The sequence below is a fragment of the Megalops cyprinoides genome, chromosome 25 (assembly GCF_013368585.1).
Source record: "Megalops cyprinoides isolate fMegCyp1 chromosome 25, fMegCyp1.pri, whole genome shotgun sequence".
NCBI classification, from domain to species: Eukaryota; Metazoa; Chordata; class Actinopteri; order Elopiformes; family Megalopidae; genus Megalops; species Megalops cyprinoides.
The window spans coordinates 12,587,002-12,603,283 of record NC_050607.1 but is presented as its reverse complement, the minus strand read 5'-3'; the positions used below and the strand labels follow the sequence as shown (position 1 = coordinate 12,603,283).

At 43.6% G+C, this 16,282-nt stretch overlaps 1 protein-coding gene across 1 annotated transcript in view; it reads left to right on the top strand.

The window, feature by feature from the left end:
* The window catches only part of tmem178b (transmembrane protein 178B), a 62,503-nt gene extending 46,955 nt beyond the window's left edge, over positions 1-15,548 (top strand). Inside the window, exons 4-5 of the mRNA XM_036520192.1 lie at positions 11,952-12,089; positions 14,136-15,548. Of these exons, the coding sequence (XP_036376085.1) occupies positions 11,952-12,089; positions 14,136-14,386 (389 nt within the window). The 3' untranslated portion in view covers positions 14,387-15,548. The remainder of the gene's footprint in view (positions 1-11,951; positions 12,090-14,135) is intronic.
* The last annotated feature ends 734 nt before the right edge of the window (positions 15,549-16,282 follow it).

Below are 16,282 nucleotides of genomic sequence, written 5' to 3'. Positions count from 1 at the left end.
AGAAAATACAGATGACTAAATTTCTGATACAAACAGTGACTTCAGTTGAGGAGGGGAGCATGTACTGAGAAGGTGCTTTAGACCCTGAAGGCCTGGTTCACACCCGATACAGTTTACTGCAGAGCACAATCCTGACAGTGTCTCTGATGTGAAACTCATACCCTGGGGCGTGGTAGATCTTATAAAAATTCTTGTGAGGATATTTATGATGTTCCTAAGAAAGTTTCAAAATTCAATTCTTAATATTTTCCCACAAACTTTAAGAAATATTTATCTTAACATCTTCAGAGACACCTTCATGTGAGATAAAGTGATGCAGAACAAATAATGGCATAAACGTAATGTGAGTGGAACAGTTTTCCACCAGCACTAAACCACACAATGAGATGTTGTTTATCATCCAGGCACCTATAAACAGCAAGACAATCATATTTACTTATTCAAAACTGATCCCATCATGCCGAGGGAATCTGTCTGGCTGGCTGGGTCTGGCTGGGTCTACAGGGGTAATAACAGGAGCAGGAACATTTGACAGGGGTTGTACAACTTCAAACCAGCTCCCCCAGCGTCTCAGGACTCCGGGGTCCGACATCTTCTCAGCCAGTGCATCGGCTTGGCCATCTCTGTGCAAAGGCTTACAGACCTTACAGACCAGACAACTCTCCCGACCCATCCCCTCTCATGTCATGTCCGCCAGTTTACACAAGGGCTGCGTGCTGTGAATTTCTGTGTTAGAAAGAGCTGGGAAAGTGAATGTGAGCCATGAGAGGCTAAAAAAAATGAATAAGCACACCCTGTGGTTAAATAAAAGCTGTTGTCAGGCCAGGTGCCCCAACTAACGCCACCTCACCAAACATGACTTCATTAAAAGAGTTCCTCCCAGGTTGTTGCCCCTGCTGAGAAAATAAGTAGGTGACAACTTAAGGAACTGGTGGGGGGGTAGCCAAGCCTGAGTGAGCTCCGTCCATGGGACCATGAGGCTGTTGCAAAATGGCCCTTTGCATTGCTGAATTCTCTCCCCCGCCCCCTTCGCCTACATCATCTCCACCGCAAACCTTCAGAATCACTCACTGCAATACACTCACACTGACAGGAGTGGCTAACAGCCTGTCTATCTTGCTGCTGTGCTGGAGCTCATATATCACAGATATCTATTTTTCTGTCAAGAACAATGCAAATTTACTGGCACTTTTTTCTCCCTTGAGTGACCCTCTCTTGAACTCTGTGTGTCATCAAACTGAGTTATTAACTAGATGTAAACCATGAGCTGGCACTGACCTTTATATTTATTGTCCCTTAATGCTCAAGACCCTGCATGTTATGATCTGGTAATCACTGAATGGATTCTGCTGTTGGTGCACTGTGAGTGGTACATATACATGTACAAACAGTGGAGGTAAGGGAGTTAAAATATCATCACGAAAGTGGCAAGGCCCTGCACGCATGCTCCCAGTCAGCCCGGAATTTTCATCTCAGCGTAAACCCCATGCCCCCACCCCCACCCCCACCTCATTTTTGTTCCCATTTTTTCTCTGCGCTTAAGCCTCCCTCGAAAAAAGAAAAGGTTCCCTGGTGTCTTCTGTGGATCCCGTTATTAACAGGGAAAATCTCCCTCCACTGGACAGGGCTGCTTTTGCCCTGCACACTGCTGCTCTGTATGCAAATCCACTGACTGTGCCAGCTCTGACGTCGGCGCGGCTGACAAAGCCTCCCATACGCGCGGCGCTTAATCTTTCCCTGTCAACTGACAGAACCCAGCTTACATTTCTGTCCTTTGCGAAAAGCCCAGACATGCGGGCGAGACCAATCGCAACACGCTGCACCGGTCCAGATTCTTCCCTGCCACAAAAACCAGCCTGCAGACGAATAATTACAAATTAACGGCGCTGTCGCACGCACGCCGAAGCGGTTTGCCTCAGATGCAGCCTAAAACGACACAGAGTGATCGTCCAGTTTGATGCTGCAGTCCATTTACTGCAGTGTCTCCTTTACTGGTGTGCTTACAATGCACACACAGATGAAGGACATTCACAGTCCCTGACAGGAGAGCTTGGAATCATTCCCATGCCCCCTTTACAATTAAGGGCTAATGCACTGAGGCACAATGCCTTTCTGTCCTGTGTTTCTGCAAAAGAGGCCACAAAATATTTTTGCTTTCAGAAATGTGACTAAGATGTCAATGCCCCTTTCAACAGCATGTTGCTCCATAGAGAAGGATGGTTTCCACAATGCTTGTGGAAGATCTCCGCCGCTAGTATGTCGATTGTAAGAGTGTCGTGAGCTAGTTTGAAGGGGCACTAGCTTGCAGCATTCACACTTCCTTGAACTGCTTCAGGGTCACCCTCACACTGCAGCATTCCCTCGGTCTTGGGCACTTGAGTGCAAAACACATGAAAACAGCTGAGTGTGCACGTACTTTATCACACAGATACTGCAGTGTCTGCCGTAGGGCACGTCCTTATGAAAATGACAATCGTTAAGCAAGCGTTACACAAATTGACACTTTAATGATGTAATGCAGAATGTCGCGGTTGCCTGACGGATAGGCTGTCAGCTCTTTCTGCAATCAGCAGTATCTGTGTAACCAGCATCTCCATAAAACCAGTCAACCTCTACATTTAATTTAAAAAGATCTCATAAGGGGAACACGGCTTCATCAGAGAGATATAGTAAAACTTATTTGCAAACGTTTTAGGAATAGGAAATATTCTGAAAAGCAGCTAAAACTATAATATTCATGCTTTGTCAACTTCCATCGTCAAGCAATAATGTACAAACCATTCTGTTGCAAACATGGCCTTGCTTGTAGAACTCTTTTGAAATTCTGTGGTTCTGATTTTCCCACAACACAAACCAATCTAGTGGAAATTTCTCTGTATGGGCAGATAAAAATGTATCCTTTTACAGTTTCAATAGCTAGATCTGATGTGGTTTTCACCTTGACTTCATAATAAAGCATTTGACCTAAGATTGCAACTCCAAAGCAAGATGGCACATTATTCAAAATGAAGGCTTCCACTAGACACAGCCTTCATCATTTATACAGCCAACTTGTGAAGGCCAATCAAGAAGATGGTCAGGCAGTTACACATGCCAGTGCAGAGCACAGCTAACTGTATGTAAAGCCTTTCCTGTGTTTATATTGATCCTGCAGAGTTGTGTGGGAGGGTGGTAGAACTACCAGCTGGTCTTTTCACAGAAATAAGCTTCTGTTAGACTTTACTTTTAAAGCCTTTTTTTGGTGACATGAAAAATGCTATCCTGTTGACAACACCTCTACCAAAGATGAAACAAATTCCCTGGTTGCCCTATACCTTACATGTTATTTCTTAGTAATACTGAAAAAATTGCCTCAGGAGATGATGTAATGCTACAAAAATTAATGGAAAGTTAAGACGTTGCAGTAATGCCCCTTGTCACTTTTAAATAGTACTGCAGGTACAGTATGCTGTTACTATAAGGCCAGCTGCAGTGTTAGGATCCCGTTTCCCACCTAAAAAAGCTCTTTGGTACACATGGGGCTCCCATGTAGTGAGTCCCACTGTGTCCTGACACGCTGTCACTCAGGAGCTACTGATGGACAAGGGGATAAGAGCGCATTACCACAGCGACGGTCCCATCTGTCAGCTGTCCTATCTGTGCCCTTCAGTTCCGGCTTCCAGCACCCCTTAGTGACGGGTGACGGACAGATCACCCCTTGCCACCAACAAAGCCAGAGACCTTCCTGTCGTCACCCAACCAACCCTGTCATCCCCCACGACCCCAACTCAGATGCACCCTGTGAGATGGCAGGCGTGTATCCTAAGACGGACAACTTAGACAGCGAATGTCAGCTGTCAACAAAGGGCACAGTTATCTCTCTCCCTTTGGCCTGTTCTCTGAATTGTGAGACTTTGCTCAAAGAGGCTGGGCAGGTTGTCTGTAAAATTTAGGAGAAGCTTTTCCCCATGCCCTGCCTCACCAGGGGGCCTGGCTGGACAAGCCGACTTCACTTTGAGACTGATGACTTAAAGAAAGGAAAGGCTGGCTCATAGGTCAGGTGGATGAGAGCGTACGGCAATCAGGTCTCTTCAGAGAACAAAGAGCACATGTGCCCAACGGGATAAAGGCAATGAAAAAGTTGCTTTCCACTGCCTGAAACTCAAAACGTCTTTCCTTCTTGTCTTCCTCTTGGTGGTGGTTGACACAGCTAATGAAATTAAGCTCTATTCCCCCTGGTATGCTATGACAACGGAGCTTCCTTGACAACATGGAGACAAAAGGCTGACTAAGCCAGCGATTCTAACCCTTGGGGAAGAAAAGGCTTTCCATTAGGTACTGAGTCAGTGTGAATCAGGATTGAAAACACTCAGAAATGCAAGATGATGGCATCATAATCCCTCCCTGTTCTCATATCTTCAAGTGGAAGCTAACTTTTCCGTTTGAAATAAAATTCAGCATGTGGTTATGGTTTTGGTTGGCTGTCAGAAACCATTAACATGAGCAGCCAGTGGGAACGTTTGTTCGAAAGCCTTTTCTTATCTGAAAAAGCATTGCTATACAGTCACAAAGCTATTTTCCCTTCCAAAGAGCTTTCACTAGCAGAATTATCCTCAAGCTTCGAAATATAATTAAAAGGCAATAATGCCAAAAACCAGAACAATAGAACACGACAATCAATAAGAAAAATAACGTAACAGTCTGGTAACAGCTGATACTGTTCACAAATGACTTAGCTATAATCTGTATTGCACACAAGTTCTTTTTTCTAACGAGGTTGAGGGGAAAGGTTTCTCAAAAATGTTATATATGAGAAAATAATAACCTAAAATGCAAAATATGTGCGTTACCAGGATTTTTCCCCTGAACTACCTGGAATTTCACTTTATAGAAATGTTAGACTTGCAAATGCAGATTTTGCCGTAAAGATTTCTTGTCATAATACACTGTGCTCTGTGCTCTGTTCTGTTGAAACATAAGTTGCCCCACAGATGTCACAGTTAAGGCAATACCAGGGCAGGGTTAAAGTTTTGCCTACCACACTCTACGCTCTACATTTTAGCTAGAGCTACGTGCCTTAGCTATTATAGCTAGCTACAATATGCATGCTTGCGAGCTAACCTTTTGGAAATACTGTTGTATACTGTTGTGCTTCTATTGCAAACCCCAGTAATTAAGACACGTGAAGCTACTGCCTGTCCTCATGCAGCTTATGTAGTGGGTAGGGGTTCCATAACAATGACCCTGGCCATGTTACTGTGTACAACACTGATGACAAATAAGTACTTTTGTAATGTCAATGCCATTTCAAGTGCAGGCATTGTTAGCAGAAACTGTAGAACAAGACACCGAATTCGTTCAGTGAAAAAGGGACCCCTTCGTATTTCATGTTTTGATATGATTTAAATATGAATCTCAAATATGTGAAAACTAAGTGTCATGTCTCATTATTATATTCATATATTGTCTTTTTTTTTCAATCAAAGAAATGTACTACTCTGTAGTTTTTGTTGTACATTCAGTATGTAATAATATGTCTACTGACCTATTACTCCATTCAACTGACATCAAACTCAGAAATCAGACCGGATATGCAGCCTAAATGGTAAGTGTTAGATAAAGCACTGATATTTAGCTTAGACCACTGATGTCTCCTTAAGGCTCGAGTCCAAAATAATGCTTTTTTGCCATCCTTTTGTAAGTCAGTTTGATTCATTCCATGGCAAGCTTCAGTTCAAAGAGGCTTTCAAGGGAACAAACTGAAAAAACAGACATATGCATAAAACGTACAAACAAAGGCTTTTGTAAGTTCGAAGTACAAAGTAAAAAGACAGCTTCATTGTTACAGCTCATAATCCTTCTGCTGATACAATAGTTTCCTAAATACATTAGTGTCTTTGAGAGGATTATAAATCCAATTCAAAAGTACTGTAATGATTAACAAGATTTACAATTGTATTGAAATGCTTTCTACAATGATGTGGTGAACCTAGGAGTGAATGAGTTACTGCTCTTCCCAGTTCCTTATCTAAACTCTGCAGTGTATCTACCAAGGCCAAACTGTTTACCACTTGGGAGGCATCTACAATGGTGAAGGTCTTTTTCAATCCAATCACCTTAAATCCAAACTTGAAATTATGTTTATTATTATAATTTATTATGGACAAAGAGTTAATCAGAAGTATTTGTTAGAAGACCTTGAAATTTGTAGGTCTGCATGCACAAGAGAGATTAAATAGGCTTTTCATCATGCAGTTGGCACTGAAAAACTCTGAATGCGTAAAATTCAAGGATTCAGTGGTTTGAATTGCAAAACAACTGCAGCAACACCGTCATTTTCAATAAAGCTTTGTAGCTTTGTGGGAAGCTCCAACCATGTCCACACAGTTCCTCTGACTGAGGGGCCATTTCAATGACTAATTGTCTATGGGCATCAGTTGTAGAAACCCCCAACAACTCTTTCCCACTTCACTAACTTTACTTTTCATGAAACAAGAGTGACATTTCAATTAGCGACCACCATTTTGTTCATTTGCAGCAACATCAAAACATGATGCCTGCTGAAAAATTCAATTTCAAATGACATCATGCTTCTTTATCAATTTGTCATAGCTGGGGATTATAACAGCAAGCAGTATATTACAGTTTTTTCTTAAAGTGGGTCATGCTTTTTTAAATTTTTTGTTCAAATGCCATATATCTCTGGCTGTGATGAAACACCTCCGTGTTTGAAAGTGTCTGGAGCACAACATGGTCCTTGTAGGCGGTAATCACTGCACCGTAGACTATCCAATGGAACATCAATGATAAACGGCACAGAGCAGAAGATGGAGACATTTTTTTATAAATGTAAATACACAATGTGCCCTTATGTAGTTATTCGTCTGAGGCAGGAGGAATACATTTATTTTAATCAGGGAACGTGCTCCGTGATTCTCCACACTTAAAGGTCAAAAGATACAATGCTTGCTATATCACTCTTACATGTAAAATGCTCTGAGACCATCTGGTAAACAAATAATCCAAAAGGTTGATACGAAGGCTTGAGAGCTCCAAACTCACTTGGTGCAACACATATATACTTGGCATTAGAACAAGCAGAGTTCAAAGGGAAGTGGTAATACTGTGCAAGAGCAGAAGATTTACTTCCTGTTTTTAGAAACAAACACACACACAAATAATTTTCCCCACAGTGGAGCTGTATGTACATGCAATTACAGACCTCTGCATACAGCCAATCAGTCAGAGACAAGTCATTGGTTGATCATTCCATCACTGTATTTAGTAAGCTCACTTCCCCCTCCCGCCTCAGGGACTTGGGCAGGAAATCAGAGGCAGTGTGATGCAAACTGACACAGTTCAGTCATCCAGAAAGACGTCTGGGGTAGAATCTGGAAAACAGCATTCAGGGGGTAGAGCGAATGGTCAATCAAGCAGAGTGGGAAAAGCGTGACAAGAAATCGTGACTAACGGAAGACAGGAAATTGAATGGCAGGCAGGGAAAAAAAAAAAAACAACAGTCAACGTTAGGACCCGTGAGTGATTGACCGATGAACAGCTGCAGCCATGCGAGGGTCCTTAAGACGTTCTTAGAAAAGAAACGTGGCGGGATCGCAGACTGGCTTGTCAATTAGCGGCATCTCATTAACGCGGAGCTGAAAGCCTTCGTACTAATAAGTGGCACGTCATTAACCAACGCGTGAAAAGGGACTCAGGCAGATGTCTTTTTCTCTTCTCTGTTTTGTTTTTTTGCCCAAAGCAAAACTGCTTCCTCTCAAGGCTGCAACAAAGTGACAGTAAAAAAAAAATAAACCCTGGTTTCAACAGCTATCAAAAGCTATTTCAGAGAGGCAGAACTGATGGGCGTAAAAGTAAAATTCGAATAGCTTTTTACAGCCTATTCATTGCATAATCTAAAACTTATCCAGAAGTCGACTGACATACAAACAAATATTGACCAGATCAAAGAATGGAGACTGAAAAGCACTTCAAGTGAGGCATAAATCCAGAAGGGTTTGGACTGAAGTGTGTATTTTCTATCCTATACCTGCTGCAACTGAAGGTGAAAAATGCTGGAAAATCAGATTTAATTGTGTGTTATTTTTGCAGGATTTGACCTGCCCATGTCTGCATATTTGATCATTCACAGGACTCCTATTACTCTAGTAGTTTATAAAGTGTTAATCATCAAGCACTAAAGAAAAGTGTTACCATCATGTGACACATAATAAACATAATATTTCATAGCTTAATAAAAACATGAATCAGTGAAAGACAGCTACAGGACCACGGTCTGCTATGAGAAAGCACTGGCTTTGGAATTTGTAAATTATCGGTTCATGGGGAACGGCAGCTGGAGTCGATCAATTTCATTTGAGGCCAGGTTGAATCAGACAAAACGTGGAACAAAGACCTCGGCTCTCTATCACCTGTGTGTCATCATTGTGCCAGCTCTACTTCCTCGCTCATTTCTAGAGAGGGGAAGCGTGACAGAAAATACCAATCGCCGAAACATCCTCTCAATGATGTAATGGCAATTAATTTGTGAGCTGCAGGACAAGGCATGCAGTGTGTTACTCTAAATGAGACAGACAATTCTGTGTCCACCCTTATTCGCTGTCACAAATTACATTATCAATTACTGGCACAGCGTGTACAGTCTCTTTACTGTAGCCGGAAAAACGTGTTAAATTAACCCCCCACAACCACGAGGACGTTCTCAAACCAGGCCTTTTTATCACACGGAGAGCACAACGTGACCCGCACCCCAAAGAATTACTGTGTCGCGCTAGGCTGTGTTCGTAAAGCTTTGAAGCTCCGGCAGAAAATCCGTCTCAGGCTGCAGTGACCTCTCTGCGTTCTGTTTACACTCGCCTGGGCGGACAAAGCCAGTGCAGCTGGAGGTGGGAGGTAATAATTACACCGCCGGGATGTGGGGGAAAATTACCCCAGGAGTCTGCAGTGAGCTGTGAAGGATCTCTAGCTATCCCTCCATATAACTCTCCCTCAGCCTGTAAACTCTCTGGCTTCATCTGGCTGTACATGGGTGCACATACTGAAGGGGCCCTCTGGGGCAGGGGAGCTAAGGTGGGCTCTCAGGTGGAGGTTCAGAGCAGTGCATTGAGGCCCTGCTCCAGATTGGGTCCTGTGCCTGATTTCCTCTGCTTCAGCTGTTAATGCTGCAAATTGCCTGCATCTGTTGCAACTTACTTTCCTCTCAACTCAGCTAAATTACATTATCCAGCCAAATAGATGAAGCAGATTTGCGCATAAACTTTTATTTTAGTTGCCACTCGAGTACCCGCAGGGAATTTTCTACTTTTTTAACGATCTTACATTTGAGAATTGTTTTTGTGGTTGATGTTCTCTCAAATTAAACTTCTTATATTACTTATATAATATTATTTATTCAGCATTTTAATATATAAAAATGTAAGGTGTTCCTTTATGGCCTGTCATGAATTGTTTCTGAAATGAAATTCTGAAGTGCTCTGGGACCATTCATTTGCCAAAACCACTAAACCTAAGAAAATGTACTTGATGAATGGATTCATTAGAGGTCAACACACTGGAAGATGTCACAATGACACCCAAAATTCTTCAGGCTTAGAGAACAGAAAGGTAGGGTGTGTTTAAGAAACTGGGTTGGACATGAGGAGTCATATGCTTGAATTCAAAAGGAGGGTAACATACATGTCTTCCTCAGAAAAAACATGTAAATCCTTCCCCATCTCAGGTGGAACATCAGTTAGGTACAAGTAAAAAAGATGCTAAGGTGCTTGATTCCTTCATAAGACCCCACCTGTTTAAAAAGGAATAAACTATAAACATGAGAAAAAAACAACAGTAGTGAATTTACTAATACAAGATGCCAAGAGTCAGACAGTGTGAAGGTGGGTGGGGGGGGGGGGGGGGGGCATTTAATTGGAAGCTTTTTTAATTGGAAATCAACTAGACATTTTGCCAGGGCTGCCATGCACGAGAGGCAGGATAACACCAGGGATTACACCTCTGCTGGCTATGACTTATCCCGCTGGTGCTCTCACTATGTCAGCATGAAAGTTTTCTCAGAACCGGTAAATGCATGAATCTCATCACCCTGCTGGTGTCATCAGTTCGCCCTTCCTGTGTGTGATATGCTGTGGGTTAAAGGTCAAGCCCCCAAAAGCTGAAGAGTATCAAGCAGTTTGACAGGCGTACCCACTGGATCTTGCCTCCCGGTCGGAGGGAAGCCCTCATCACTGTCATGTCACTGACAAAAGACAATGTGCAGGGATCGGCGATTTTGATCTGAGACGCTGGGACTCATAGACTGCTGTTAAAAAGTGATGCTCCTATGAAGACAGTATATTTGAAGACAGTATATTTTAGTGCAGTGCATCATAACTGATCATATGTAACCACATCACAATACTTAGGGAATATCTCCACATGATCAGATGTTTAACAGTAATGACAGGCACTCAGCATGCTTTGCATTGTGGGATGTTGAAACCCTAAAAGTGAGGGACAAAGCCTGTCAAGCCAAATATCCAGGTCCATTCCATCTGAAATGACGTCCTGTTTGATTTTCTCCAGAGGGTTCCAGCACTATGACCCTAACAGACTGACAAAGTTAGTCACAGTGGAGGGGACCACCGCTGACATTTTTGTCCCCCTGGAGAGTCTACATCAGTTTTCCAGGATACTATTTTGGTGGTTTCCCTGTGGAACTCAAGCAGATATAGACCTAGGGAGCTAGATGAGATATAGTAGTCCATCAGAACACGTAAATGAAAAAAAAGCAGGTTTTAGATTTGGTTGTCGATTCTTGCAGCATATGGCTGTACACCTTGCGATTATTCAACATTCAACTGCTGCTCCACGTATGTGTCTATTCTAGTAATTCTGTGCCTGTGTTCTTCAGGCTGATGCAATAGACCTAACAACCTAGCAAACCTTGGCTCACCTCCGAGCTCTTCCTGCAGGTCACCTCTCCCCGCGCTGACAGATCATCTCACCCATGGCATCGGTAACAACTGCACGCCACCCGCTGTGGGAGGTGACACATTGAGCGTCCGCGTTTTCCAAATTGCCCTGTGGTGCTTTTGACAGCGTAACCACGGCGATGCCTTTCAGCGCCGCTGTCGCTGCTATTAAGCTCCCACCGCGAGGAGCTGCATCCCCGCGGGATGTGTTCCTGTTGGCCCCCGTGACTTCCGCACGCTCGCATCAGAGGCCACCAGAGGCCCAGAGCCAAACGTGTCCTCACACCTGGCTGAGCTGCTAATAAAGCTGAGCCCTTCCAAACCAAACCCTTCTTGACTCGTGACAAGGCTCCTGTTGACCTGCCCGACGGCTGGATCGCATTTTGCAGGCATAGCTGGCGCGGACAAAAACAAGGCCAGACCCGGTGGAGCCTGGCAATCATATCAGTCCGCGCTTTTAACTGTGACGTGGCTCAGTTAAAACAGAATGAGTTTGATTGTACACGAACACGACAGTGAGAGCAAAGGAACATCCTCAATCTGAGGTGTGCTGTGTGACTAAATATGTGGTGTAACACCCAGAAATGAAACAGGAATGATATTACTTTCATGTGTCAACATGAAAGCATGCTGAATCCAAATACATTGAGGGTTTGGTGTTCCAAGCTAGTTTTTTCCACTTAATTTTCATGTATATAGGATTTATAGTGGAAGCTGAGACCCTTACCGGATGTTCAAGACCATGTCTAATACAGTGCTAGATATCCTTGGGACTAAAGGCAGAATGTCGATGCTCGCGGAGCAAAATGCCTGTTCTGGACATTAAACCTATTGTGTTGCTCTTTAAAACCATCTTAGGGAACAGGGAACAGGCCTACAATAGCTGTCTTCTGATACACTCTTGCAACAGCTAACTATAGACTCCTCAGTCACTGCACTGTATTATGATCTGCAAGCCAGTGTTAACGGCTTCCTTTAAATCTGAGTTAATTTCCCTACCCACAGACCTGCGGCGGATGACAGCTGGCTTCATGGGCATGGCAGTGGCCATCATCCTGTTCGGCTGGATCATCGGAGTGCTGGGCTGCTGCTGGGACAGGGGACTCATGCAGTATGTGGCCGGTCTGCTCTTCCTCATGGGAGGTGAGTCTAATGGTACAGAGTTGCCGACGGATCAAATAAATGTGAGTTATTGCTACATAGCTGACAGGTGTTAGCCTGATGGCCATTTAACCATTTGGTAACGTTACTTAACGTTAGTTGACTGCTTAGCTGTGACCGTAAATTAATACTCCCTGAAAAACAATTCAACTAACAACAGCTTGCAGCATGACTGGATAATGTTAATACCATCGTTTATATTTATTTATTTATAAATATATAACTATGATAAATACACTGGTACAAAATGGCACATATATAGTATCTGATGTAATGTAGTCTCTGTGCCGTATTCGCTGTCAAAAGTACTTTTAATGACTGAAAGCGTTAGCTAAAGTTATCGGTAGCTAAACTACCCGGCTATCTACCTGATAGTCTACTGACGTTAATGTTACCTGAGGTCCTCGCTGTCAGTTTCCTCAGGCATTAGCAAGCTTGCTAAGTTAACGTTACCAGTTGTTCAAACGGAAGCGCTATATGTCGTTAGCTGTCTAAAACACGTTTAACAAAACTCTAGAAAACATGGCTATGAATTCATTTTTTTTACAACGACTCTATCAGTTAAGTAACTTAGTATGTTGAATAATTGCCTCGCCATTCTCAAAAACATAACATTAACCCATATATGTAGCCAACTTAATTCCGTCAGCTAGTCAACTACAGGCTCACGTGCATTTTAAATTGAGTACGCATCTCTTGCGCTGTAGAACGACCCCAATCTCCGCTCGGTGCAGTACGCTGTCCGTTATATAGACTGCACCCGTTTCCTCCGCCAGATGGCCTATTACACTGTGCCATCTACTGTATCTGAAGAAAACGGAATGTCACAAAGGAGCAAGCTCCACTCAAGTCAATCTCGCACTATAGCTAGCTACAGGAGAAACTACATGTAAAATTAGCTAACCTCTTACCTCCCACATAGTACTTAAATGATAAAAAAAAAAATCATACCGCCATGTCCATGATATTTACCTAAGTCAGGGTGGCCACCAGGACAAACACATTAAACTAATTATTATATCAGTGCATGTCAAGTGGAAATTTATCTGGCATTTTCAGATATGCTGGAAAGGTTGTAGCAAGATGACAAATAGGGCACACAGTAGATGACACTGCATGGAATATGCATTAGTGTTCTGGCACAAGCCCGAGAGGCTCATGCAGCGGCACCATGGATGTTTCTTTTGCAGAGACTGCTCTTGGTAAATGCTTGAAAATGGGGCTCCCTGTCTCAAAGCTTGACATTTTATAACATACATAAAAGTGGTGCCTTTGTGGCATATAATTCAGAACCCTGGTGGGATATGCAGCTTGGTAGTGCTAAGTAAGAGAAGGTGCAATTAAGATGTGCACTGAATTAATTTGATTCCCAGTGTATGCATAATGAATAGGCAATTAAAAAGCCAATGAAGATGCTAAGTTATAATATAAAAGTATAGGAAGTCCAGGGGTCAGATTATACTAGTCAAACCCAATCTGCAACATTTTACAGAATTGTACAGAATGTAAAAATATTCTAAAATTACAATAATGTAAAAAGAAAAAAAAGACTTTGGCATTCAGGACATGAACAGCTTGCCTGTAGAATGGACATTATAACTTGCAGGGTCTGTGACAAACAGCAGCACAGTCTCCACACTCTTTTTGTACATGTGAACAAGCAAAGTGTGATATCACAGCACGTCATTCCCCCATCCTAAATTTAATCACTGGTTTTTAACAATCATGCTGTCAGTTCAATATCAACGTTTCTGTGACAGAGCAATACATCCCAGGAGTTCTTTTCCCAAATTTGAACGTGTCAAGCAATGTATTAACCCAACATCATGCTACCTTCCTCTAAATTTGATTATCAGCTCTACTCCACCACATTGTGGACAATTCATCATGCACATGTCATCATATACATAAGGATATACATAACCATAATCATAAACATAAGCAAAAGTGTTTTCAACACCACAAGCTCTGATGACTGGGCATCCTCTTTTATTCCCTGGTAATCATGTATTGTTTCTGTCTCCAAAGGCACCTTCTGCATCATATCCCTGTGCACATGCGTGGCCGGCATCAACTTCGAGCTCTCCCGCTACCCGCGCTACTTGTACGGGCTCCCCGACGACATCGGCCACGGGTACGGCTGGTCCATGTTCTGCGCTTGGGGGGGTCTGGGCCTCACCCTCATCGCCGGCTTCTTCTGCACCCTGGCCCCCTCTGTCCAGCCCCTGCCCCGCTCCACCTGCCCCAAGTCCCGGCCTGAGAACGGCACAGTGTGCTAAGCGCCCCTCTCGCAGACGCCCGCCGGTGCCCAGCGGCTCTGTGCGCGGGAGGCCTTGCCTAAGACCCGGCGAGGACACAGCACAGCGAGAGGGAGAAGAGGAGCGCTCGTGTACACCGACAACCATTTCAAACCTTTCCAATCTTAAATAGCCACAGACGATGACTATATTTCTAATGTGTGTAAAATAAAAAAAAAAAAAAAAAGAAAAAACCATTAAAACAATGGCAATTTCTTGGTTCCTCCCACTAGACTTTAGGAAACCAAGGCAAGTGTGAAACAGAGACTGAGGGAGGGAAGTGGTACTGTGCCTGTGTGGGAGTTGTACAGATACTCGGATGAACGCCGGAGGAGTCTGCGGTCCACGCAGAAGAACTTTGGCCACCCGTGAATTTAAACAAGAAACGGAAGCGTGAGAGGAAAGAGTGCTGTCGCGGGGTGACGGGGAAATCAATGCAGTTGTCTTTAGGAAAACGCCGCCTATTCTAGCGCAGGAAGCTACGGCAGGCTCTCTGTCACATCCGTTTTTCCTCGGGCCGGAGGTAGCGCACTGAGCAGTGATTCCTCCCCCCCTTCCCGCCTCCCCAGCCCCCGGATAGCGACTGATTGATGCAATTAGCTGACAGCAGAGCAGACTTCGTGACAGAAGGCGAGTGCTGGAAATGGGCAGAGGGAAAAGGTGTGGTACTGGTTGTGAATAACTTGCTCAAAACATTGCTATTCCCCAGTGCTGACAGACTGATAAGCCTCAGGGTTTCAAAGGATTTGGGTTTCTCCAAATCATTAACACAAAAATAAAAAACCTAATTTCGTCTGAGTCAAAAAAGCAGGCGTGGGACCCAAGAGACCGTTGTGAGCCTCCTGGGCTGTTGTTGAACCCCCGGTGTGCACAGCTGGGCTTTCTTACCTTCAACAGGAACAGTCACTGTACATGCCAGGGCATCTCCACCATTGTACAAAATTGTACAGAATACTACCAAGAATCGAGATGTGAAACTCCATGTTTGAATTTTCACATTCAGAAGACATCTCATTTTCTTCCTGCTCCTGTTTGGGAACAGCAGGGGTTTTTTTGTGTAATCATATTTATTTGTTGTCAGTTGTCATTTTCTTTTTCTCTTTTTAAAATGAAACCCATCCAGGATGTGTGCTATGGGAGACTGAGGGAGAGAGAGCATGTGCGCATGCGTGTGTGTGTCTGTGTGTGAGAGAGATGCATGAGGCATTTTTTTTTCTTTTTCAAACTACCATTTCATAGAGGTAAGTGTGTGTGGGTGTTTTACAATCTCTGTAGAAAAAAAAAAACCTGTTGTAAAAATGATAATGCTGATAATAAAATATTAAATCGACACCTGCCTGAAGGAGAAGGTAGGGTCATTTCATGAACAGAAAAGGAAAGTATGTAGGCAGTATCCTGGCTGTACAGCAGAACCTCTCATTTCATCTCTTGGGGACCGAAATGGCGTGTGAGAAATAACACCTGTGTAATGGCATCGCTGCTTCAAGCAAACCGCTGAGGTGGCGGCTCTGTCCATGCAGTCAGAACATGGGGCTTTCCCTCCACCATGGGTGGGCCAACACCGTTTTTAAAATGTTTCCATGTATTACAGGGGACTCCTTTTTTTTTCTTTTACATTTCTGTGGTGTACAATTTGAGTTCCTCTTAAAGCAGCCTCTGATAATGTAGCAGGTTTATGTTCCAACCCTAGCCCCCAAAACCACTAAGGTCTAAAAGGGACACCTCCCTGGTTCTTCAGATTCTTTGTTGGATCAAAAGCCCCTTCCCCCACCACCTCATGCTGGAAGGACTCTAACAATGGCATGACCTAAGACTGATCCATTGAGGTACGTCATTCAGACTGAAAGAAGACCTGCTGACAGCACGGCTCTCCTGATT